This window comes from Gambusia affinis, linkage group LG21, assembly GCF_019740435.1.
Source record: "Gambusia affinis linkage group LG21, SWU_Gaff_1.0, whole genome shotgun sequence".
NCBI classification, from domain to species: domain Eukaryota; kingdom Metazoa; phylum Chordata; class Actinopteri; order Cyprinodontiformes; family Poeciliidae; genus Gambusia; species Gambusia affinis.
In genome coordinates, this window is record NC_057888.1 from 11801214 (window position 1) to 11826939 (window position 25726).

At 38.8% G+C, this 25726-nt stretch overlaps 1 protein-coding gene across 5 annotated transcripts in view; it reads right to left on the bottom strand.

Moving 5' to 3' along the window:
- Nucleotides 1-25726, bottom strand: part of ncoa2 (nuclear receptor coactivator 2) — a 68396-nt gene that overhangs the window by 33571 nt on the left and 9099 nt on the right. For 4 of the 5 annotated variants that reach the window (XM_044105360.1, XM_044105358.1, XM_044105356.1 and 1 more), the window contains exons 2-4: nt 16577-16662; nt 6310-6417; nt 3897-4069 (exon numbers count right to left, since the gene is read on the bottom strand). In XM_044105360.1, coding sequence (XP_043961295.1) covers nt 3897-4069; nt 6310-6401 — 265 coding nt within the window. In that variant the 5' untranslated portion in view covers nt 6402-6417; nt 16577-16662. The remainder of the gene's footprint in view (nt 1-3896; nt 4070-6309; nt 6418-16576; nt 16663-25726) is intronic. The other variant, XM_044105357.1, reaches the window with a different exon arrangement.

Below are 25726 nucleotides of genomic sequence, written 5' to 3' on the forward strand. Positions count from 1 at the left end.
AAAGCCTTAAAAACCACTAAACATTTTATTTAGGTTTGAACAATTAGAGATTCCTCTCAGCTTCAGTAACTAAAATAAGGAGTTATGACTCTGTCCATGTGACTGGGTTAATAAACATGCAGAGAGGCCTTATGTTCATGGCGTAGGCTGCCCTACTTTCCAAGCAGACGATGAGAGGCGGAATACGAGTGGGCTGTTTGGGGAGTGGGGGAACACATTTAACGGGCGCACCATGCCAAGGAGAGAGCTGACCATATGGTGACAAAAGATTGTGTTGAGAAGCAAACAGAATCACGCTCTTCCTTTTTATGGGTATGGATGTGTGAAAGTTGACACGAATGCAGGTTTCCCTCTGCGCTGTGGGTTTGTGCAACAGCCCACAGACAAGTATTAATCTTTTCCAGCATTAATGATCCGTGCACCAGCAGGACCTCTCCAGGCCCAGTGGGGTCCTGCAGATCAACACAGCTGCTCTGAGTGCAGACCCATCACTCACTGTCATGGCCGCCTTCCCTGGCTTTCTGTCTCTCTGCAGAAGTAAGGCACTGTGCCACAGATAGCAGGAGCGATTGATCAATTAAAAGGATTGTGTAACGTATTAACAACTACATCATAAACTGGCAAAACAGGGCATCATATACGTTTTACTAGCGCATTAATTTACAGAATGGTGGTGCATTTTTTTTACTTTCTTTATTGTGCAAAGTTGCCTATTAGCAGATAATGCAAAGTCCTATCATAGATATTAGTTTTATTATTAGTTTTCCAACTATGGATAGGTTGTGTTGAACGCCTTTTTTCTTTTATGCCACTGTCATTTAAATTTTGCATTGAATTTGATTGTCTTTCATAAAACATTTTAAGAATTAGAAAGGTTAAGCGTCACAAATAAAAGCAAACGATATATCCAAAGGAGAATATCCTGTTCCAAACTGCTGTATTTATCCAGTTACGAACTAACAAGGCAGAGAAAAAGTAAGAAAACATAATATATCTTGACTTATTCCGGCTGTAAATTAAAACTTGGTTTTAAAACATGGTTTTAATTTACAGCCGAAGGTGGGAGGAGAATTATTTGAGGTCATAAATGCCACAGCTTTAAACCCCCACTCATTCAATTACAATGAGATTTTCTTCAATTAGAATATTTTTGGGAGCTTTCCACTCAGGGGATAGACCTGTCTTGAGTCTGAGAAGATGCTTTAAAATTTGACCTAAGAATATTTTTTCTTACATGAAATGAGGTGAGAAAAACCCATTCAGTGTTAATCATTACACCGAAGAGGGAACCATTCATCTACTAATTACTACTATTACTTTGAGCTCATACCATTGTGGCTGGATGCAACCCCAACTTCCTCTTTGGTTGACCTTACACGGCTTGTATCCTCAAACCTCAGAAACTTGTAGCTGAATGTACAACGTTAAAACACATAAACATGCAGAAAGCTCCCTTAAATATATACCAACATGCATATCTTCCTATCTACGTACACACACACACAAACTGAATTAACGGATCATTTATTTCATTAGCATAATATCACACTGTATACCTTTGAAACTTCAGCCCTTGAATTTAAGTAGTTATTTAGTAGTTAAAAACAGGCTCACTATGTTCACTTTTTACAACATCATTAGTGTCACATTTACTTGCACCCCTGCCAACAGAAAAGCATTTACCACACAGTCTTCTTCTACCATTTCCTAGTCTTTGAGAACAAGACTAGAGAGCGATCTTGGAGCACTAAAATTTCATACTAGGTCTTCTAATACCATCTTCTCTTCAGCTCAACTCAAATAGGTGTAATAGGTGTTTAAAAAGCCAATAATATAAATAAGCAATAAGAAATTGTTTATAAGACAGTTGTAAAATATATAAACTTCATAAAATTCCGTCATTACAAGTGTCAATACATTGTTTTTTAAACTTTGAAAGGTCATGAGGTCATATCTTTAAAAACACAGAGTTTTTTTTTGTTTTTTTTACCCATTAAAGCTGCCTCTATTTCAAAATCTCAGGAAGCGAAAGAGTCCCACAGCATGACGGATCCCCCACTGTACTAAACAGTGTGCATGATGTGCTTTTCCACATATTCACCCTTCATTTCCCATTAGACCCACATGTAGTGTTTGTTTCAACACTACATGCGTCGCCACGCCTCAAAACACACAGTTCTAGCTAAGGTAAGTGTAGAGTCTGGAAAACGGCACATTCAGACCTGCGACGGTGGAACAGAAGATGTTTTCCCTACAGCGCCTTCGGTTAAGGCGCTGTTTGGACTAAGTGACCCCTGACCAACCCAGTCTTGAAGTACTAATTATACGCTTGGAAATTTATTTTACTTCCTTTTCCAGCCTCCTCATGATGTGTTGGGTGGTAAGATACACTTGGGCTTATTTTTGGAGTTTCTGCAAGTATCTTTAAATTTGAGACTTTTTATCCCTGTATGGTAGACATTTTATTTTACTTACAGGTGCATCTTAAAATAGAATATTATAAAAAAAGCTGGTGTAATAACACCCTGGTTGCTCAATTGAACAAGTGAATAAACATATGAATCACACTAACAGATTTCTCAAAATCTGTCCAGTACAAGAAAGCAATGAACAAACGTCAAGAGTTAATATGACCATGACATAAAAAATCTGGGTGTATTTAAGACTTTTAATCTTAAAATTAAGGTTTTTACAACTCAGACGTTTCAGGATCACGGCAAACCTATCCTATTTTTTCACGATATGTCATTTAAGCTTGCCAGTTATGACTATAGATATATGTAGATTGAAGCAGGTAGCTCCTTTATTGTACCCATTTTCTCACCTATAGATATATAACACATCTGCCTTCCATAAAAGCCATGTTTTCTTGCCTTTCCCATGTTGAAGTGTGACTAGAAGAAATGGGCCTTTGCTGTACCGCATTAATATCCACAGGAAACAGAAAGACAGCTTTATAAATTTATAAAGGTAAGTATATAAAACAAATAATTCAGGTTCTTTTACTTAATAAGAGGGTCCCAAGAACATATGGATGGTAATCTCCCTATTAAACATTTGCAGCTGAATTAAATGATAGATTTTTTTTTTCTCAATTTTTCACACAAAATGATTACATTATTGGACAAAAAAAAGTAAGCTTTTTGCAAACATTTACCAAGGGAAAAACAAAAAAAACAAACTTGATTTGAACCGCACCTTTCACAGAAAAAGATGTATCACTGACATCTGACACAACCCTTCCATAGAGTGAGAAATAAGTGCAGTTAGAAGAACCTAAGGCATTCCTTCAAAGCACAACATTCAGCATCTATAAGCAGCTATAAAAAGATTCCCCTGTCTGACCACCAGCCTATAGATGGAGGACAGAGAGGAAGAGAATGAACCAGCCCTTCGTTTGCTTTGCTCCATGTGCAGAATGCAGAAAGCTTGATATGGAATGGGATTTTTTGTGTCACTTTCACATTGCAGACGTATGAGTCAAATAAAATACAATGACATTATTAACTGGCTTTATTTGTGCACCTTAAAAAGGCCAAGTTTTTTGGTTTTTTTAAAATAAGATATTCTGGCACCCTTTCTCGAAAGCAAGGACCAAGCTAATATCTGTCTCTAAATTTACAACAGGAGAACATTTTAACCTTGCAGCAACCTTGAAGGAAAAACAGAATATCCCCACTGATCTTTGCCTGATTAAAAAGAACATTTTGAAAAAATCTTAAAATGGTCACTTAATCGTCTAGCAACGTTTTTTTTCCCCACTACAAACTGTAAGTTCAAAATATTCAATATAACCCTGAACAAGCTTTCACTTTTATTATTCGAGACCCATCTTTTTTTTTTTTTTTTGCATTTTATTCAGAATGCAGACGGCACAACCGGGCAGTCACTCATACCTTGCTCCTTTATTTGCCTGATCTGCTTCACAGTTTCCTTCAGGATTGCACATTTGTCAGGTTTGACGTTGAAGTTGTCAATGTCGTTGAAGTTGGCGAAGATCAGCTCGGCGAGCTCTTCAATATACTTGTTCTCGTGCTCACGGTTGCGCTTCTCGTTGCTCCGCTTTGGACTGCAGAGACATAAAAACAACAAGAGGGAAAAACAGTCATGAAAAAGCAATGGGGGACCAATGTTGGGAAAAATTACAAAACCCTATCAACTTTTTTGTTTTTTTAATTAAGAAAAGATCACTTAGATGGCTAATTTATCTCTTTTTTTTAAATCACAACATTAAACGAAAAGATAAAAGCCTTTTCTACAGCAAAGAAATGACACCCTCCTAAAGCCCGGTGTTGCCCTCCTCGGTTGGAATAGCTTTTAGTAAGTTGCTCCTTGAAGACATCTGCCAGTTTCTCCCACTCTTCACTTGAAGCTGTAACATGTTTAAAGGGTTTCAAGCCACGGCATCTCAAAAGAATAAATGGACTATACTCCGTTCCAGGACCTTCCATATGTTGATTCTGAACTGGCCCGGATCGGCTACAGCAAAGCATCTCCACAAGACAATTCTTCCACCACCATACTTTACAGTTTATATGAAGCTCTTCTCCGTTAATGTAAATGGATTATTCTTAAGACGCTGGTGTCTAAATAATTCAGCGCTGGATTCGTCTGTACAAAAACCATTGTTCCAATAGCCCTTGTTCTTTCACTTGTTTAGCTCTGGCAATATTTAAGCTATATTTGCAGTCATTGCATTGAACTAGGAAAGAGCCAATATGTGATAAACGTGCCATCCCCATCCATTCATTTTGGCGTGGTACTTTCACTCAAACTGGACAATCTGGAATGTTCTCTTGCAGAGCAGGTTCACCTGCACTGACATGTGTAGGAACTCTCTATTACGGCTCATGATTGGAGAAAACTGCACCAAAGTATCAAGTATATAGGCCACACCGCTTGCTCGACCCGCGTGCGCTCAATGGGAACCTCTAAAAGCGTGACTACAACTCGGCCTTAATCCATTTTTCTTGATGAGCACACATTGCCTCCACTGCACTCTGTTTCTGATTGTACACAAATCCACTTTTATATCAACAATGGCAGGAGTTGTTGGAAGTCTAATGACGAACTTTAGGGTTTCTTAAGACATCTTTTAGCATGTGGCAGTCTGTGTTAAGGGAGAATGGATTGACATGACCAGATGTGGGCATGTCTGCATTTGTTTCAATTGTGCTCCACTTTAGCCATTTTTTTTTTTTTTATACAGCGATGATTCTGATTTTAAATCGCTGTGTGAGCAAAGGTTGACATCTTGGAGGACAGAGCTCAATCTATAAGAGTGGATTTATTCGAAGGCCACTAATTGCAGAACCTCATCTCTGTATCCCTCTACATTGCGATTTCCATGTAGGACAACAAGCCTCGTTTTTCCAGCGAGGAACATACCGCCCCTCGCCATCACACTGCCTCCACCTAAAGATGTTTCGCATTAGCAGGGAGAAATTGCCAAGTTTTTCATTGGTACAACCCACATCCTCAACCCTGTTGCTCAACCCATAAATGTATTTTTCTTACACTCTGTTACTCTGGCACCATTTAAGGGGGAAATAAAAGAGTTTTCCAACAGTTTAACATTCATTATCAACAAGTTCTTGCATGTGGCACCATAGACGACGTTCCTAAACAAGCTCAACAAAAAAAAAATTGCTGTAGGCCATTGTGTGAAGGAAATTAGATACGTTTACGCAGGACATTGGAGCTCCTGTAAAAACTCCTGGTATCTCCTGGAAAAGATAACTCATTATATACAAGCTCCTTGATGGTTCTGGGTCAATTTGTGCCCTTATTTTAGATCCAAACATTGCTCTGTCATCCCAACCTACTTTCCTTTATACCTGCAAGCAAACTGCATTATACTTTAGATTATTTCAACAGACCTAATTATACAAACACTTAATTTGATTGTTCAAGATTTTATATTATACCTCTTTTGATTTTTGTCCGTGCGCATTTGTACTAGTTAACATTTATGAAATACAAGATTATACCCAATATCAAAATCGAATATTCAGAGTCCTTTAAGGCTGTTTTCTTAACATAGACTGTGTGGAGATTTTAAAGTAAAAAAAAGATTGCGTTACATCATTTTCTGTAAAATTGAGTGTGAAATTTCCTGAATAGAACTGCAAGAGTTTGAAATCGTAGATGGGTAAACTGACGTTTGAAATCGTCAGCAGAGGGAAAATAGTTTAATCTGCAGTGGCCTGGTAAATCAAATTACTAACACAAAGAAAAACTAAAATCTCTAGATAGCAGTGTGAGATGAAATAAGTTGGCATGCAGAATTTGATCATTCTTGAAGCTTACCTGGGTCCTATGAGTTCGGCAGAGCATTCTTTGCGTTTTCGTGCTTCTGCCCTCGCAGGGTCAGATGAGTTTTCACCGACTCCACTCATCATCAATGCATATCAGCGTCTGCAAACGAAACGCACAGGAAATCACAGTTTTAAATATGAAGCAACAATTTCACTAGCTAACTGACTGAGCAAAAGGTAAAACAGCAAAGGTATATGAAAGGATGACAATGCGGGACTGAGTGAGGGCCCATATGGCCATCTGCATACAACACACATACAAACACACGCACACACACACACACAAAGTCTGTGCTGGAAGCACAAGTTGATCCAGTCCAGGAGAAATGAGTGAAAATGGAGCAGAGGTAGAGATTCAATCATTTCTCTCCGATGGCACAGTTCTCCCCAGAGAGACTGAAATGAGAGCACCGCGCTTCGCCTGTAGCAACAGACTGTGCGCTCAACCGTGTGTTGAGAAAAACCCATTCGCTACACAAAACCAAGCGGAGCCAGCTCACATTCAGGACAGAGAGTTTACAGTAACGTGTGCCTGCGTCACTGTATGGCTGCCATTCACCTGGAAAGACTTGAGGTCAATCAAAAACACAACAATGAGAACTTCTACAGTTTGAGGCTATGTGGAAAGAACACTTGCCTACTTAGAAAGTCTTGAAGGGTCACTTCCCATATTGTACAATAAAAATGTTTGGTGTTTTTGCTAAATACATTTGTGAGTCTCTTGAGGGAAGCAAACAGTTGAAGCACAAAGAGTTGATGTGGCAGAGAGGCAGCTGAAAGTGGAACACTGTTTGAGGTAAAAGGCTATTTACTTGTTAATTTGGGATAAAAAGGAGTACAATGAGTTTACTTTGGATACTGCTTGCTCCAAAAGAGGAATTGCTCCAAAGTTAATCACAATCAGCTGTCTTTTCTTCCTCAGATAATGCTTTACAAGTTGTCATACAATTTTATTTTACAAAATTATAATTGGATCCAAGTTTCACTATATACGAGACCATTGTTTTGAATGGTCTCCTATATAGAGACCATTCCTATGTACCAGAGGTCTTCAAATCCAGGCACCGAGGAGAGGCATCATGCAAATTTCTCTGCTTCAACACGCCTGAGTCAGGTCATGAGCAGGACACTGACGATGTACTTCAGCCATCTCACCATCATAGAATAGACAATAAATTCTACTATCAGTTTAAAGTAAAAAATAAAAATAAATAAAGCTATGGCAGAACTGAACCCTGCAGAATGACAATGACATACCAGTAAATCCACCAAGGATTGGTTAAAAATTTAGAAATTGAAAGTTCTAGGCGAAGCCAAACCCTCGTCACCGATCACTTTGAAATGATGCAACTTCATTACCAGCTGTATTTCAGGAAACCTCTCAAAACATCTTACTCCAGAAAGTTAGGAGTGGGGAAACCTTTCAAATATTGTTATTTAAGTGCAAATAAATCACACTTATTTGTGATTTATTTGCTGTGTGAATATGGCTGTGTGAATATCCCTAAAAAAAAATTTTATTAAATTACCTGAAGTATCTTAATTGTTTTCACATGACAGTCAATGGATGAATTAGACACATTTGGGCCTTAAGATGATCTATGATGGGTGCTATTTAAACAAAGTGATTTTATTAAATTATTCAATGATTTCTGGCATAAACAACAGATGCACTTTGCAAACCAGTTATATCTAGAGAACAATGGTTTTCGGGAAGATTCTACAATCAAAATAAACCCGGAATGTCACAATTTTTGTGTTTAATCAAAAGATTACATGCTTTCCATGACAAGCTAACAGATTTCTCCCCTTGACGATCACAGATAAAGTCAGGGCCCACTGGGTGCTGCTGCCCTTATGATGTGCTCAGCTGTTGCTCAACAGAGTAGTGTGGCAGATTCCTGGTCACAGTTGCATATTGAATAATAGTCAATAAATATTTTCTTTTTATTATTATTGACCTGACAGAGCAGAGTAGCTGGAAAAATACATTTAATGACCTGGCCTTGACTTCTGTCCCTTGAATAACGATGAATATGATTTCCTGCACAGAGAAAAATACAATTTTCCAAATGACAAAACAAACTCAGCAAACAATACCTTTAAAGTTGGATAGGCGAGGCTCTCGAAACCAACATAAACAGTTCTCAAAGCTAAAACTGCTCCTTCTCCATCTTACTCTTAAGTTTCCACAAGGAGAATTTGAGGGCACTAAATGAAAAATCATCAATTATTAACCAAAGTGCAGTAATATCTTATTAATTACCACCATCCTCTGAAAATCTGTCAGCAGCTAATGGACTCAGCTTTAAATATATAGAAGGATATCTTCAGTATATTAGAAAGTAAAAACTCATTGCCTTAAAAAGAATGGCATTACATTAAAAAACATGTACATAAAGCTCCTTAAGGCAATTGATGTTGTTAAACATCAATGTACTTTATTGACATTTTATGTGATAGAATAAACCAAAGTAAGGCATAGTTATGAACAGAACTTGTTATTCTGACAGGTCTACTTTTTAATGCTTTCAACAATTTTTGGAGTGCAAAAATAAAAGTTAACGTCTCAAAAGATTCTACCTCCTGTCCTGTGGATCTCTTTAGCTGCTCCAGAGATACAATGAACCTCTTGGCTACTTTTTTTTTATTTTTTATTTTTATTCCATTTTCAGATGATTGCTTAAACAGTAGTCCAAGAGACACTCAAAGATTAGGATAATATTTGTAACCAAACCCTTCATTGATCTTCTCCAAAACCTTATTCCTAAGCTATTTGCTTTTTTCACCGTGATGTCATTTATTCACAAATGTACTACAATAAACCACTGGGACCTTAACAGAACATCTGTATTTACACTGGAAATAAAAAAAAAGAGTTTACAACAAGACAATCAGCCTTTAAAGGAACTTTAAAGCATTTAGTTGCACTGGATTATTATTTACCTGTGTCCGAATAAAGGGAGACAGAATGGAAACGTCTACCACACTTTAAATGCTTTTGTCACATAAAATCCAAACAAGCCCCACTGATGGATGCAGTAAACAATAACAAGACAAAATGTTTAAACCGCAGGGTCAGGGAACATGAATACTTCTGCAAGGCACTGAATCTTTTACAAGGTTCTTTTTTCAGCTTGTAAAAGAACAAACCTTAAATGAAACCCTTAAAAGAGAACATGCAGGTCTTTTCTAGAGTAGGTACCACAGCTGGCGCATGCTGTGTTGTGATAGAGTCTCAGCTACCCTTACCATGGAAACAGCTATGACACACACCGCTTGCTGCTCTGCCATTACATAAGGAGGGAACAGAATGGAGAATACCAGTATTTAGAGGAGAGCAGGGTAGCATAGCCTGGCAGAAGCTGGATCCAATATTGAAAGAGGTAGTGGCCATGCAAACCTTAGTCTGACTGCCTCCTGCCCTGGAGCGACCCATTGTAAGCTAGCAGTAGTAACTGGCTTGACATGAATGAAGTCAAACCTTTGGCTACCGTTTAAACATGTCCTTTCGACAAGTGTCTTGAGTTCCCTTGTTGACTAATACTGCGAGTGAACAGACACAAATGCCTGAGTCCATGTGTCTTACTGTTTTGCTATTTTGAACACCACCATCTTTGTGCAGAGTACTGTAAGTGTGCTGGCTGAAAACATAAAACTCAATATTAGAGGTTATATCATTTTATTAATGGCAGCAGGCCATTAAACTCTAATAGCCAAGTGCCATTCTCCATTTTTATTGGCCAGGGCAGGGCTTTCAAGCACAAGTTACCATGGGGATTCCGGTTCTGATTGGATGTGCGTGCCTCGCTGAGCCAGATATGATTGGTTGCCTCCATCTCCTTGACAAAGCAGCAATGATGGGTCACTCTACATTGAGACAAATAAGTGAGACTTGAAGTACCGAGCACGTCTCAATGACACCAACACAGACGACCAGACGGCCTGGCAAGCAGCCTGCCGGCTGCTTCTGTAGCTGGGAAAGGGGATTGGGGTCTCAACACAGGCAGACTAGCGGGGGGTTCCCATCTAGAATAATAAAAAAAAAAAAGAAGAATCTGGACTGCTGGCAAGCTAATAACCGCTGGGAAATCATTAGGAAACAAATATACTGTAAAAATGTGCTTACATTTACAGGATATAGAGTATGAAACGACCTCTCAGAGGGCAAAGGAATTACAACCATGTCTGCTTTCAGGCTAAAGTTGCCACCTGGCTTTAAACAGGCCCTTATTCTACAAAGCCTCAAGACCCAATATGAACAAGAGTCACATGTGGGAAAATTGCTGAAAGATTCTGTCTCTGGGGGACAATTTAAAAATTCACAGACACTACCAGTCAGTAAATGATACCATTTTCTCTAAGCTGCCAGGATATCTTAGAACATTGTCACCCCTCATCCTTATAAACAAATGCATAAAAAATGACCTTCACTAGTCACTTGTGCAACAAAACACAGAGACAACATATTGCTTCAACCACCCTACTTCACAGTCGGGTGTTCTCAAGCTGGCAAGCTTTCCATTTTTACTTCTAATGCAACAATGATCTTTATGGTTAACCCCTTAAATTTCTGCATCACCAGACTATAAGAACTATCTCTAAAAACGTAGGTTTTTTTTCACTGTGGGCATTTGAAAACTAATCTGGTCTCTTCCTCTCTGATTGTCCTTTCAGCCCACGTCGGTACAGCACTCATTTCAATGTAGATAATGACACATCAGCTTCAGCAGGCATCATTTGCTTTTGTTGTTGGGTCGAGTTATCTCTGACACGAATCTTGTCTCCTTCCTGAATGATATGATGAGTAGACGTTCCCGTACTGTTTAAACCTGTGCGGGATATCTTTCTGGTATCCCACAGATAAGCAAGACTTCTGGTGCTCCAAAGTTTTCTCGGCTGCTTTCCTGTGATGATGTCACATGAGGAAGAAGTATGTTTGAGGTGTTCAGAGACTAAAAAAAAAAGTTTAGATGTCTTTATTCTGTAATCATAATTGTGTGGTTTCAACTCTACAGACGACAGATTCTTAGCCTAAGCCTTCCTTTATATAATACAAAATAAAAGGATTACAACTGATTAAAGGATAGCACAGGAAAAAAGCAATTCATTGTTACTTCTGTCAACTTATCACTGCCAGTGATAAGTAGGTTATAGATGGGTAGGGTAAGTAACCTCATTATGTTCCTGAATGATTGGCATATTCTAGGAAGCATCTATTAAATTTGAAGCTCATCAAGCCATCAACTCCTCTAATTCATTATTACACCAAGTTGGGACATATGCTCCATCAGTCATCAGTGCAACCCATTTGCAGTATAAGAAAAAAAAAAAAAAAATCTTTGCACATCTATATAAGCGTTCCGCAAAGCCAAACAGCCAAATAAAGAGCCACTGGCCATGACATGTTTTCATTTAGTGTCACAAGAAATTGCAAAGGACACTGTAAAGGAAACAAGTGATATCAGCTTTTATTTAGACTAAATGCACTCCAGGAAGACTGTTACAGTACAAGACGATGCGTCAATTATCCTCATAGGTTATTAAAATAAAATGTTTCAGAGATAATGCTATGCAGCTGAGAGCTCATCTTGCATTATATGATTTATAAGTGTTAAGTTGAAGTGTATTTTTATCCCTTAGGTATAAAATGCTGTGGACATGTCGTTTGGTTATCTTCTATGTGTTCCTGGCAAAGCAGCAGCTTTGACTGGAAAAGCACAGGCTGAAGGACTGAGTGGAAATGATGCCGGGGTCATGAGGTTTGTTTGAGCAATGCCCTTCTGTGTAGTCCCCACTTTGAAACCGAGCTTGGATCTCGCACGAGCCTCATAACCGTCTCTACTTTCGACTCCTTCCCATTTCTCTCGCATAAACAGACGGCAAATTTTTGCGAGCTGATGGGCTGACAGTGTGAACAATTCTCACGTTGTTACATTTTTCTCCATCTTTATCATATCTGTGACCGACTCCCACGGCTGCACGATGGGACGGGTTATTAAAAACACTTTAAAGAGCCACAACGCCACCTCAAGAAAATGTCACTGGTAATTTTCCAGAAGCTAAAGCCGTGTATCAGACAGAACGACATTTCTGACAGGACTAAAAGCAAAACGTAGCAAGTTTTACTTCACAACGCAACAAAATCACAAGAGAAATCAATTGACTTTCAGAGTGTTCTTTAGAAAGATAGCCATAGGTGTGTGTGTCATTGCTTATAACTTGAGTCTCACATGAGCAGGTCCCCCACCCCCAGGATTGAGCTGGAGCCAACCAGTCTGGTGAGGGAGAAGTGTGGGGACGACAAATGGTTTGACGCTGCACAACGCGCCAGAAGCAACCGTGCTCCCTCCCATCAAACTCAACTAGAACCTGCCCCATCAGATGGCTCTCCACCTTAGAAATCCAACTCAGACATTCACCTGCATGTACAGCCAAGAAAACACCACACCATGCCTTAACAGAGGACACACTTAGCAGTTCTAAGACAGTTTTTCTTGAGAATTCTCTCAACTTTGCATAGTTCTCACAACTACTCGTGATGCTTATTCTGCATAGTCAAAACCAGACTGCCAAAAAAATTTGAAACTACTGATTTGCCCATTTGAACTCATAACATTATGGAAGAAAGAAATGTCTCAAATTGCCAAGCAGAGGCTGCATCTGCCAGTGTGCCATTCCTGTAATTTTGTGGCTTAACATGGCTTTGTTTAGAGACACACCTAGTGTTTCTGGAGCTCACTGGGCGCTGGGCAAGACTATTCATCACACTGAATAAGAAGCTATTGGGGCAGTGTTTGTTGTCTCATTCACTGCTATAAAGAGAACCCTTCCAGAAAGCGCAGAACCTCGGTGGGGCTGAACAATGTCTTGTTGGTGTGTAATTTGTCCTCACATGGCGTCTCAACACAACCGGCCCCAGGAGGGAAATGGGGAGCAAGAGTGCACAGATAAAGAGTGCTTCTAGAGGCCTGCAGTACAGGCAATTTATTTTCCACAAACTGACGAGGAAATCATGACAGAAGAAGGACCCAGAGGACTCTTCTCATTTTACGCCCCAGTATTTTTGCCAGGGTGAAAAGAGGCGTCGGGAGAGCCAACATACACACAAACTTGTTGGATTCATGCAAGATGTTATTCAAGGCAAACATGGATTTGAACAATATCATTTTCAACAGAATTCAATACAGGTGGAGGTTGTGGCGAACTCTGGCCTTTCTGACAGCAGCCATTACCTTGAACCAGATGTTGGGCTATCAGATTTGGGTCAAGAGATAGACAGAGCAAAATGGCAAGACGGCAGAAAAATGAAAGTCAAAAACCTAAAGGTGTAATGTGTATTGTGACTTGGTCAAGGTGATGCCAGGGGCTCAAGCTGATTGCTCCAATTTTGAACAAGGCCTACAGAAAGCACTGATAAATCAGGTGACTTCTTAAAATGAGCCTAAGGTTTACATTTCTGTTCTGGTGTGTAACTATTTACCAACTGGCTCAGCAGCATAAACAAACCGTCATGAGATTTAGGACCACAGAACAGAAGTAGTAAATTCATTAAATGAAATTTCTCTGAGTTAAGAACATTAACTTAATCTTAATTTGAGACAGTCTACGTACCATTAAATAGACTGCAAAAGCAGGAGGGACTTTCTGTTACTGTTCTGGATTATATCAGACGTTACTTGGTCTATGGGACCACTTTGTGTTATTTGGCAGTTATTAATCTGAGAAAAAAAAACAAAAAAACATGAGGGTTTCCTCAAGACACTTGATCCCCCTTTCATGGAAGACCTTTATGCTCTCCAAGGTCTTCATATGCATTATGGTGACACACAACGTTATATTCCTGTGTCACCAAGGTCACCAAGTAATTGTGTCCATAATATGAATGACGTTATAGTTTTGAATTTGAACTGTACAATTACAATAACAAAAAAAAAAACAACAACAACAATGATCAATGCAATATCAATGTGCACAAAACTGCATAGACCAACAACAATTCGAGTACAATATTTGGAATGTTGTAATATTTCAACTGTCATGTATTCAAACACTGCTTACAAATAGTTGCATGGACTTTCACTTTCACCGCTATTTTATCCATGCCTAATAGATCTCAGTGACTCAGATGTTGTGGTGGGATTTACTGTGATGACAGACACAAAAAGAAAAATGTCGGTTGACTACAATCGGTAACGCTTTCCCAATTTTATGTTTTCTTCTCTCATCAGGATGTTTGCTAGCTTAAAGCAGAAAAGACAGACGTCTTTGATTTTAGTCTGAATGATGCAAGACAAGAGCTCACTCTACCAGACTGATCACATACACTTAAAGCCTATTTAAAGTTAACTTTGCACCATTAGTTACTCCAATAACCGTTCTTCAGAAAACAAAGTCAATGGAAAATTCTCAAACTTCTCCTGATGGGTAAAATCAACGAGCAAAAAAAAAGAAAAGAGAAAAAAAGAAACGCTATTCAAATTGCAAACAACCCAGTCCCACTCAGGATATTCTTTCCTCTGGAATCACTGCAAGGTAATGGCACTAAAGTGGCAGAGACCAACAACAAGCCAGGCCCCACATTTACTGAAAGCTGATCACACTCATCAATCTTTAATGGCGGCAGTAACTCCAGGATGTCAGGATGAGAAGCAGACGGTTCAGCATCTGGTTGTCAGAGAAACACTGAGGAGTACAATGGTTGTATATGTAAATCACAATGGCAATTTGCCAATTTAGCATTTAAGCAATGACAAAAAAATGACTACAGTTATGAGTATGCATCTTCAAACAACAATGTAGTCCAAATCCATCAGTGGTTAATCGCTATGGGAAGATTTACTGATAACAGTAGGGAAATCAGGTTGGTGTAGAGGCAGCTGTGTTGGGTTATCCCAAGTTGATCTCCAAGGGTCAATTAGCTAATTGATCCGAGTCATTATCAATCCACTACTGACCCCGCTGCTTATTGTAGTGTGTACATTAAAAAGCTTTGTTTTACAATAACACAAGGTTTTTGCCTGATGAGCAGATTGCAATATAAATCTTTGAACTATAGACTGCAGCAGTCTGATCTCCATAAGTCAAATTGATCAGTTGCTTTTCAACATGGAAGTAAAAGATAGATATGAAGAGAAACAATTGGTGGAGGGGAAAATAGCAGTGGGAAAAACCTTAAATCTATTTGTCACAATGAACACATGATCAATATCAATAGATACTACATTCAATAGGCTATTCAATCATTTGAGTGAACTCTGACCCAGAACTGCACAGTGTTCCACAGCTTTAGCCACTCAACGTCTCACAGCCAGCTAAGCAAGGTGGGGGGCATCAACTAACTCACTCTCTTTGGTTACCTAGCAACCACCAGCACGGCATCAGTTAAAGGTTTCACCTCCAATCTTTGTAACTGGTTAAAAATTTAAAAAAAACAACAGCATAGAGAAAAAAAGAAATGAGCACAACAGCTCAAGAGGAAGTTGTGAATAAAACAGAAAATGTTTTGGCTAAATTTCAGGTATTTAAAACAAAAAAAACTTATCAATTATCCATATAGACTCGTATGAAATCCTTTTATTGTGATACATTTTTCAGGCATATCGTCCAGCCCTAACTCAAACTAAAATGTGAAAGTCATGTAAAACATATTTCACCTCTAATTTATCTGAAGAAGAAATCCTTTTTAATATAAAAAGGTATGGGTTGGAACCAGTATCAATGTGTAGCAACGTTTTTTTGTTTGTTTTTTTAATACTGCTTCAGAAATTACTAACATATCCCATTACACCAGTTTTGTGATTTAAAGTCGTTTTATTGATGCTAGAGTCACTCTGGCTGCATGGAAAACATTGCGCTAAGCTGTCAGTAAGCTGGCTGAAAGAAACTAAACAGAGAGTGTTTAAACATCCAGCAATTTCCAGATAAAAGAGCAGAAACAAACTTGTGGAAGCACCAGATCAAACTCAATCTTTCAGCAATATTAGGAACTGTAGAGCAGATAAATTTTCAAAACCTCCATTGCTTTGGTCTGTAAAACAAATGTTGCAGCACAAACCCCCCCCACACACACACAAGATCCTCTCCACAGGCTCACCCGGGTGTATCTATTTTTCCAACGATGCAAGATTATAAAACAGCAGGAGTTTGTCGTTTCAGTGTTTGAATTATGTCAACATTTGTACTTGACAGAACTGCATTCATCATATTGAGCAGCAGAGTTGCATCAGCAGAGAGTTGGCTGCGGTTGCTCTTCTTACCGTGGTCTTAGTCCAGAGAGTCCCTCAGGCCATTGCTGCAAGATGATGAAGCCTGGAAACCTTTACGCATCACTCTCTTCTCCCTGCTGGGAGAAACGACAGCAACACTTGGAATGAGCTCTCCGCAATGGGAATGAACTGGTGTCATGCAAAAGCATCCTACGTGCACATCCTTAAACAGCACGGCAACAAGTGAGAAGTAAGTGTAACATTTATTCTGTAAGCGAGACTTCTTCTGTTTCATTAACTATTGTAATGAAATTCAGGGAACAGCTAAAGTGTTATTTGAAGTCTCCGGGACAGAACATTGGTGTAAACAGCATTGTTTCTGGTTGAATTTGGCATAAAAACAATGTTTGGAAACCTAATGTGACAATGTCTTCAAAACATTTTTTTTAGCTCACACACACTACCAGGCTTTTTTGGAGGGCAGCAACTCGGCACATCTGCAGCTCACTCAGCAGCTTGCAGCTGCCTGACAGTTCAACTCACGAGTACAGCAGGGGAAATGTGCACTACATCTTCTGCTGTAACGGCCATGCAGTTTTGTCAATGATTTTCCATGAACCTTGATAGATTTCATGTAAACAACAATGGATTAGTGACAAATACATTTTTTATATTATTATTTTATTTACAGCCACAGTTACTCAATTATCCACTTTGAACCTTCAATAACTATCAACTTCAATGAACACTTTTGGACTGTTCTATTAGAGGAACAGTCATCAGCGACTTTTTAAGGATTCCGAGCATTCGAATAAATAGACCATCAAAACAATTCAAAAGTTTGTGACTGGGAAAAGAACAGTTCTGCAAACTAAACCTGCACTGAGAAAAAAGGTGAAATTCTGTAATGTACGCAAGTTTGTACGAATGCCTCCAAAATGGCCACTCATTCCGTTTAGCTGCCAGCCTTGAACTGTAAGCTCCACGCATACAGATCTTGATTCACAGAGAAAGAAATATGCAAATATAAGTGTACCATCATTGAGAAAACTCCTTCATAAATTATACTTGGAACTATTGAATGAAGCAAATTGGCAGCATCATTATACTGCGAGGACATTTTCAGTCTATTCTTAAAATCTTGATATTTTTTGAAGAAATATAAAAGTGTAAACCGTTTAGGAAAACTTGTTTCACTTTGGTGCAGATAACAACAATGGCAACACACACCACTGCTGTGTTAAAATTCTTTTTAAGAGACTTTTAAATGGTGACAAACTGACTTAGTCAAAGGTCAAATGAGAATCCAATAACAAATGTGTCCATCTTTAAAGGTAGCTGTACACAAATAACTCGCTGATCTAACTTTAACAACCCAAAACAGATTTGAATCCTTTTGGCCAGAAATATTGAGCAAATAAAGACAAACATAAACACATTAACCTGTACCTGCTGCAAGAAAGATACATTTAAAAGAAAATCTTATGCAAAACAATAATTTTGCATGCTATTTTATGCTTGTGTTATAAACATGTAGGGCTTACGTAGAACCCCTGTTTACAAAATTAAATGCTAAGCAGAAATCAATACTTCTGCTTTATGCTGCACATACCAAATGAGCCAGCTGGGAAACCACTGACATGATGTGATGTGCTGACATGACATGAGAGTAAACAGATTCTCCTTGTGAAACAAACTAAGTAAGGAACAGAAAGCCTCAAAAGGGTAAAATTACATATATTTGCAAGTGCCTTACAAAAATAGCTAAAATTGACAAGTTACAGAAAGTCTCAATGCAGTTTTATAATAACTTTTCACAGTAATGACAATCTAAACTAATGTTTATGTAAATGTGACTATTTCAACCTTTTTCTTGCTCTCTTTCTCTTAGTAAATCTGTTCTGACTCCTATGGAGAAATTTCCTCTAAGACTTAACTCTGTCACATGCTCAGTCACAGTCCAGACTTGATCTTTGGACCATACGACAGACTACATTGGAGGCTGAAAGCACTCTATTGATCCAGCATTACTGTAAAAAAACAAACAAACAAACAAAAAAAAAGAATAAATGAAAGAGCACTGTGGATCTGATAATACCAAACAGTTACTTCAAAAGTGATCTTTTTATTTTTTTTAAGAATTAAGAGTAAACCTTGTTTTATTGTAGCTGTGCACTAAAAGAAAAGAAAACTAAGAACTCCCACTATTTTGGTCTCCAAGTGCATCAAGCAACAGCATACATTTAACAAAATATTTCAGTAAACGTGGCGATTCCATTTGGGATCTTCTGAAATCAAACTACTACCTTTAGCAAAGAATCTGCAGCACATTTTTCTCTAATAGTTTTTCAGTCCCTGGGGATGAATGAATAAAAAATTATAAATGTGTTAAAAATGATTTCAAACAAATGCAATATAAATATAAAACATGTCTAGGTGATGGATGAAAAGATTTGCCAGTGGAACAGAAGACAATCTACTTTTCCTAAATAATTTTCCAAGCCAGATATTATGAGGTCAAAAAAACAGTCAAATTGCTTCTTTATGCAAAGCTAAACTTTAGCTTTATCTTTAGTCTCTCTGTTCAAATTCAAAGATAACAAAATATACAGGTTCATACAGCTTTCAAGGAGTTGTTAATCACAGTAGTTATCAATTACAGCTGTCTGAACTTTTCATTCTTCCAGTTATGGACTCCTTTTGTATAAAATGCTCTTAAACCAACCCAACCAAACCAAACCTAAGCTAAGCTAAGCTAAGAGCTGCTGAATCAGTAAGTCAGGCTCCCATAAAACAGGACAGAAAATGACCATATTGGCCAGGTCACCGAGGGGCTAATCACAATAGAGCTCTTTTCCAGTGCCTTTTAAATGGCCCACTAATGGCTGTCAATGGCATAAGAATCAAGACTGATGTCTACTCTAATGAAAGTAATTGGCATTAAGTTCCAATCCTAAAAAGGAAGTTTCACTGACATCAGTTTCATTGACTTTAATCAATAAAGTCTGCTCCATCAGGGAAGGTGAGATAAACTGCAGTCAAACGCGTATGCTTGACCGAAAATAGAGCTGGCATTAGCCTAAAGCTGAAGAAAAACAAGCAGCATTTGTTGACTCTTAGTAGGTACACTGCAGCCAACTACAGCACAAAAAAGGAAATCAGATAAAGACTTCCAGACAATTTCATCTGGGTTAAATTGTGAAGCGCAGATAACCACGTCCACACCTCTGCACCCGAGCCCCTGCAGAATCAGCAGATTGTTGTGTGTGTGTGTTTTTTTTTTTTTTTTTATTCCCCCGTTCTGCTGAGGAAAGGCCTGTGTGTGCGCGCAGCAGAGACGGGTAAACAGACAGCAGAGAGCAGGGAGGGGACAGGGATTTGCAGTGATCACTACATTTTTATAGTCCTCACACCCACGAGCTGTCATAGGCTGGTGACAACACACCCACTGTCCTAACGTTACAGCCCAAAATGTCCGGAAGACGGCAGAACGGGAAGACACAGTGAGAGCAGATTCCTTGTCCTGCAAGGACAAGGAATCTGCAGATAAATGCGACAGAAAGTTTAACTTTTTCTGAAACTTTATACACATCTCGGTTTTCTGCTGCAGGGCATTCAGCTCAACCTGCCTTTAAAAACAGCCAGAGAACATCTGACATTTGCTCTATACACACACATACTTCAGAGGAATGTAATCGAACTGGATTTCTCTAAGGAGAGGTTAGCCGTAAAGATCAGAAGCACAAGATGAATGCTGCACCTCTACCCAGCTGTTTTGTTGCCCAGTTTCAGTTTGAACCAGAAGGAAAGACTAAAGAAAATGAGTGAGACAGGATGTGTTATCCTTTTATCTTTGATGTTGGTCCAATCATGAAAGAGTACCACTTTTATTGGCTGATGAGCAGGTGTGCAACAACATCTTGCAGCACAAGACTGTGCAATATAAAAGAAACTACATTTCTTGGAGGATTTCTCCAAAATGATTTTAAAAGACACACAGCATGTTGAAAGGTTATTAAAGAGGGGGAGACAGGCGTAACAAATAAACGAAAGCCCTGCTTATGGAGCTGTACCTCAGCAAATATTCTTTCCTACAGTTAAGTGGCTGGTGGAATTAAAGAAAAAAATGGACAGAAACGTTTTGATTTTAAACTACAATACGCTAACTTTCATGGGCTCTTTAGGGAGGAGCAATAACAGCAGAATTCATTAGTACAACACACGAACACACAAATATAGAGGGGCATTTGTCATAAAACAGAAACTACTCATTGAAAGAAGGATCATATGTATAATTTAAAGATGCAAATTTGTGAAATGTAATAAATATACAGAAGAGTTTGGACATATTAAGGTCTTTTGAGGCCTATAATTGAAAGAAACTGGTTTGGCTGGTTTAAGGCTGTACAGTGCAACCTGCTAATGCGGCTAAACTTAGCATCTGATTCGTAGATTTACTCCAGGTGGTCAGCAGCAGAGGAGCACCACCAGGTACCATTCCTTTTCACTCTGTGCACCTTAGATTTCCAGTATAAGTCAGAGTGCTGTCATCTGCAGAAATACTCAGATGACTGAGATTGACAAGAAGCTGAGTTACAGAGAGCTGGTGGTCCGTTTGTGTCACAGTGTAGGGACAATCATCTTATCTTGAATGTGAACAAAACAAGCGAGATCAATGTAGATTTCAAGAGAAACGGCAACCATACTTCTGTCATGGGAGGAGAAGCAGAGGTGAGAAAGGAGAATAATACCCTGCATGTTCACCTGGAACACAGACTGGACTCAAAAGGCAGCAATCAAACCATATACGAGAACAGACAAAACAGACTGTACTTTTCGACGAAGCTAAAACCCTTCAATGTTTGCACCAAGACGCTGTTGGAGAGAGTGTCATCTCTTCTGCCATCATCTGTTGGGGTAGAAGCGTCTGAGTCAGGGACTAAAAAAGGTTCAACAAGCCGATAGAGAAAACTGGTTCTATTTTGAGACTATTCTTGAAGATCTGGAGAGTGTTGCCAGAAGAAGGCGTCTTCATAAAAACACGTTGCGGACGGACCTGAGCGGTCTCTTTATGAGATTACTATACAACTAAAGTCTTCAGTCAGAGGTTTTGTTACAACTGCTATAACACAGACTGCTATTGGCAATTTTTCCTGCCATCAGCATCTACAACAACTCTGAAGAAAATTGGATCATATGAGTTATAACTTAATTTCCTTTTGGGAATTAATACGTAATAAAAAAGGAATGCTTGAATGTAATTGAATCTAATCAAATCTGTCAAACAATCAACATGCCATTCATATTTCTTAAGCGAAATGTGTTTTAGAATTTGGCATTTTAAAAACTATCGAATTCCAGGGTTTTATTATGAACAAAGCTTAAAACTCAAATCAATCCTAAATCGAAAAAGATATTTTCAAAATGCTGGGGCCTAACATTAAAGGCCAGAAATCAGAATTAGTCACAGCTTCACCAGAGCTGTGCATCAGATGAAACGTGCAGCATGCTAATGAGTGTGTTAGTGGTTGTTCTGAGTGTATTTGTGTATAGAAGGATCAAAGCTGCTAAGAAGGCACACTTTTGTGTTAACATTGGCACGAGGTGCTTTACCTTTCAAGTTTATCTGTCACTTTATCATTCAGACACGTAATCTAGGTTAACTTCTCCTGCGTTACCAACTTGAAATGTGGCACAATAAAACACTTATCTCGTCTTTTATTATACCTATATTATTTGTATCTTATTTCACAATGGTGGAGTCTTAAAAAAAATCTGGACGTGTTTACTTAAATTCACAAAGGTGAAGCCAGTGAGCAGGAGAACAAGAAACAAAGAGAACCTATTAAATAACATGCAGACAGCTGATGCAGTAGCTTCTACAAGTGTGGCTTAAGTAGCAACAGCTAGCTCTCTTATCTGATCCCGGCGACAGTAAAAAACAAATGTTTAAGCATTATAATGGGACCGATACGATGAGTTGTAAAAGACGTGCTGTAAAGGATGAGTCACAGTGAAAGGTAAATGTGTAGGAGGTTGAGACAGCTGTGACAATAGGAGGGAAAGTGAGCAAAATTAATGGAGACATATTTTAAGAATGGCTGGCCTTGCATGTCGGGTATCTATTGTGCTTGGAAAAGGGGGACGTGTCCACCGACTAATCAGTTTGCAAGAAATGAGTTCCCATGGGGGTCCGAGGGCGTGCAGTGAAAGTGAAACAAAACAAGAAAGGTATCATGTTAGTATGTGTGTATTTGGGTGGGTTCAGGGGAATCGGATGACATAACTGTGTAATTTTATCAGCCGAGGACGCCGACAGGCATAAATTACTCACTAAATAGTAGTAGATCAATTTGAATTTTCAGAAACGTAACGACAGAAAGCATACAATCGTTTTCTCCTCGACCAAGCCGCAGTCGGAGCAATGTGATGATTCCTGGAGCACGTTTAAGGGGGATGACTGTAAAACCCGGCATTACCTGATTAAGAATGCTGCTGCTCTGACGGCAGAACATGTAATTGGACGAGACAGAGGAAGACGTCTGGTAAAGCACCCTCCTTAGCAACAGCCGGGTCAAGGAATTCTGCCGTATAAGATTTAGCAAAATTTCACGAGACTTTCTTTTAATTTCAAATATCGAAAGGATGGACTCAGTAGATCAAAGTGTTCCCTTAAAAACTGAACATAACAATTTAAAAAGGTGGTGAGCAGATCCTTTGGCGCAACAACACTATTAGGCATTGTCACCACCATCAAGGTATAACAGCCTTATAAACTTGCTTTTATACCATTCCTGAGGTCCTTCTAATAACGACAAGAGAAAGTGCTGGAGTGACAGAGGAAAGCTTCGGCTATGTTGAACAAAGAGTAATGTGATTCTGTCCTGCCCCCACCTATTGCTGTGCACAGCTAGTCAGCTGGCTATAAGATGGCCATTCCATTCTTTTCCATATTATCAAACTGAAAGGAGATGTACTGTTGTAGTGGTCAGTTGAAATATAAAGTTAGAGATGTATCCATTTATTGGCCAGAGACTGGACATTTTTCTTTGGTTGATTCTAATGAGCGATTGGATAAATCCTGGTTAAATACTAAAAAAAAAAAAAAAAAAAGAAAATCTGTTTTTTCCTAATTAATGAAATGCCTCAAACATTCAGTGCCCTTAGCCAGAAAAAAAAAAGAATTAAAATAAAAGTGAATTTGGTCATGATTACAATGTACACAATATTATGCTCATCAGGCATGTTAACATTGCATACATCAATGAGACTCATTAGGATTGATGTTTGTGGTAAATAAAAAAGGGAAAGGCAAACAGAAGCACACTGCTTCGTGAATAATTTACATTAAATGTAAGCCTAATAAAATGCGGGTTAACCATACTGTACGGAGGAGTAAACAGGTTGCATAAGGATAATCACGTCCCCTTTAAAACAGCAAAAATAGATGCTATACAGTTGACAGATGAAAACTATGAGTCATCAGAATGAAAGGAGGAGGAGAAGATAGAGAGCAGGGTTCTCCGCTCTGATGGTGGGGGTCGAGGGGATTCATAGGATCCACACTGGTCAGCGTTCGACCCTCACAACCTGTACAGAAACAAAACAGTTGGATCTGAATCCCCTCATTCCTCTGACTTTATGAAGAGCAATTGAGAAAAGCTGCTGCTTTACACGTCACTCCATGCTACAGCGGTCCAACTTGCAATGCTGGTTCAAATCGCAGTTTGCCCCCATCGCTTTAGAAGACTCTGTACAGGTTGTTTTTATTTTAAAGGGTGGCGTGTTGCTGCATACTTTCGGACCACCCAGTCAAACTCCAGCAGGCAGCTTCCTCAATCCAAGTTTTCGCTCCCTCCTCGAGAGCCAAGGATTCCACCCTGGGCAGTGGGAATGGTGCCAAGCACATGCTAACACCCAGTGCCATGGATTCATTGCGTTTGAAAAGATGAAGGGGAGGCGGTGGGAGGGCTCACCCAAACAAATTAAGATGACAGAATCTACACTGACAACCCCATGCTGACAAACGTTAATTAAAAAGCATCTTCTCATTTGTAGATCACATTGATATTATCAGTGCAGAATTTAAACATTTTCTTTGTCTTACCACAGCTGTAATGGAATGAAAATTTACCACATAATAAATCTAAACATAATATATATATATTTATTTATTTTTTATTTGCTCTACTGTACCGCTCAGCACAGCAAAGCTCGAAACATAAGGGAAAACAGCTGCGGAAAAGCTGCTACTCGGTCATGTGATCTCTGCTGTCTCCTCCGCTCAAGCCAAACTCACTGAGGGGCTCCTTCATAGCGATGAGAAGTAGACAATACTATAATTTTGCCATAGAGATCAATACGCACTTTGCTTTGGCTGACCTACATAAGTGGAGAAGCACAGTCGCTTGTCTCAAGATTCCTGGTGCCCAGGTTGAGTTTCTGTGTAGGTCTGACGTACTAATTATAGTTTAATGTCATGTTCTATAAGTTATATCAAAACTGCTCAATATATCAGATCACAATGCCAATGGAGCAACATGGATGAATAATTTGCATGCCTAGAATATACCTGGCTTGTTGGAAATTCTTTTAATATCATACTCCAAAAGACTGTTGCAAACGTCACCATGTGTTTGCGACACTCTTGTATGATTTATTCATGGATAATATACCAATGCTCATGTTGGTATAGCTGACTACATGGCTAATATTGCATTGCTATTAAGAAATATTTATCCAATTTCATGTCTTCGTGATGTTTTGGTGTGTAAAAGGGGATTCCAAACTGAACTTGGTGTGCAAGGGCAGAAAATCAGGAAGATGTTCATACAGTGATGTATTAAACTCAGTCTAGCTCACCTTTTCATCCTGGGAAAACAAAATCACAATGATGTTACCATCACCATGTTTCATAGCAAGATTTATGACGCACTGTGTTAAATATCAAATAAAATTTAAGCAAAAAATAAATAAGAAAAAGTTCAAAGGCGTCCAAGTTCTTCGGAAGCCACTAACACTTCACTAATACTGGAATTAAGATTTTTTTGACAACACAGAAACGCAAGTACCTACTTGAAGCCCAATCAGCAAATGTACAAGTAGAAAGTACTGCAACTGCAAAGGGGACTTGGTGTGACTGAAATTTTGCGCATAAAGCAGCACATTTCAACTATTTGCAACAAACTGTTGACATGTGGT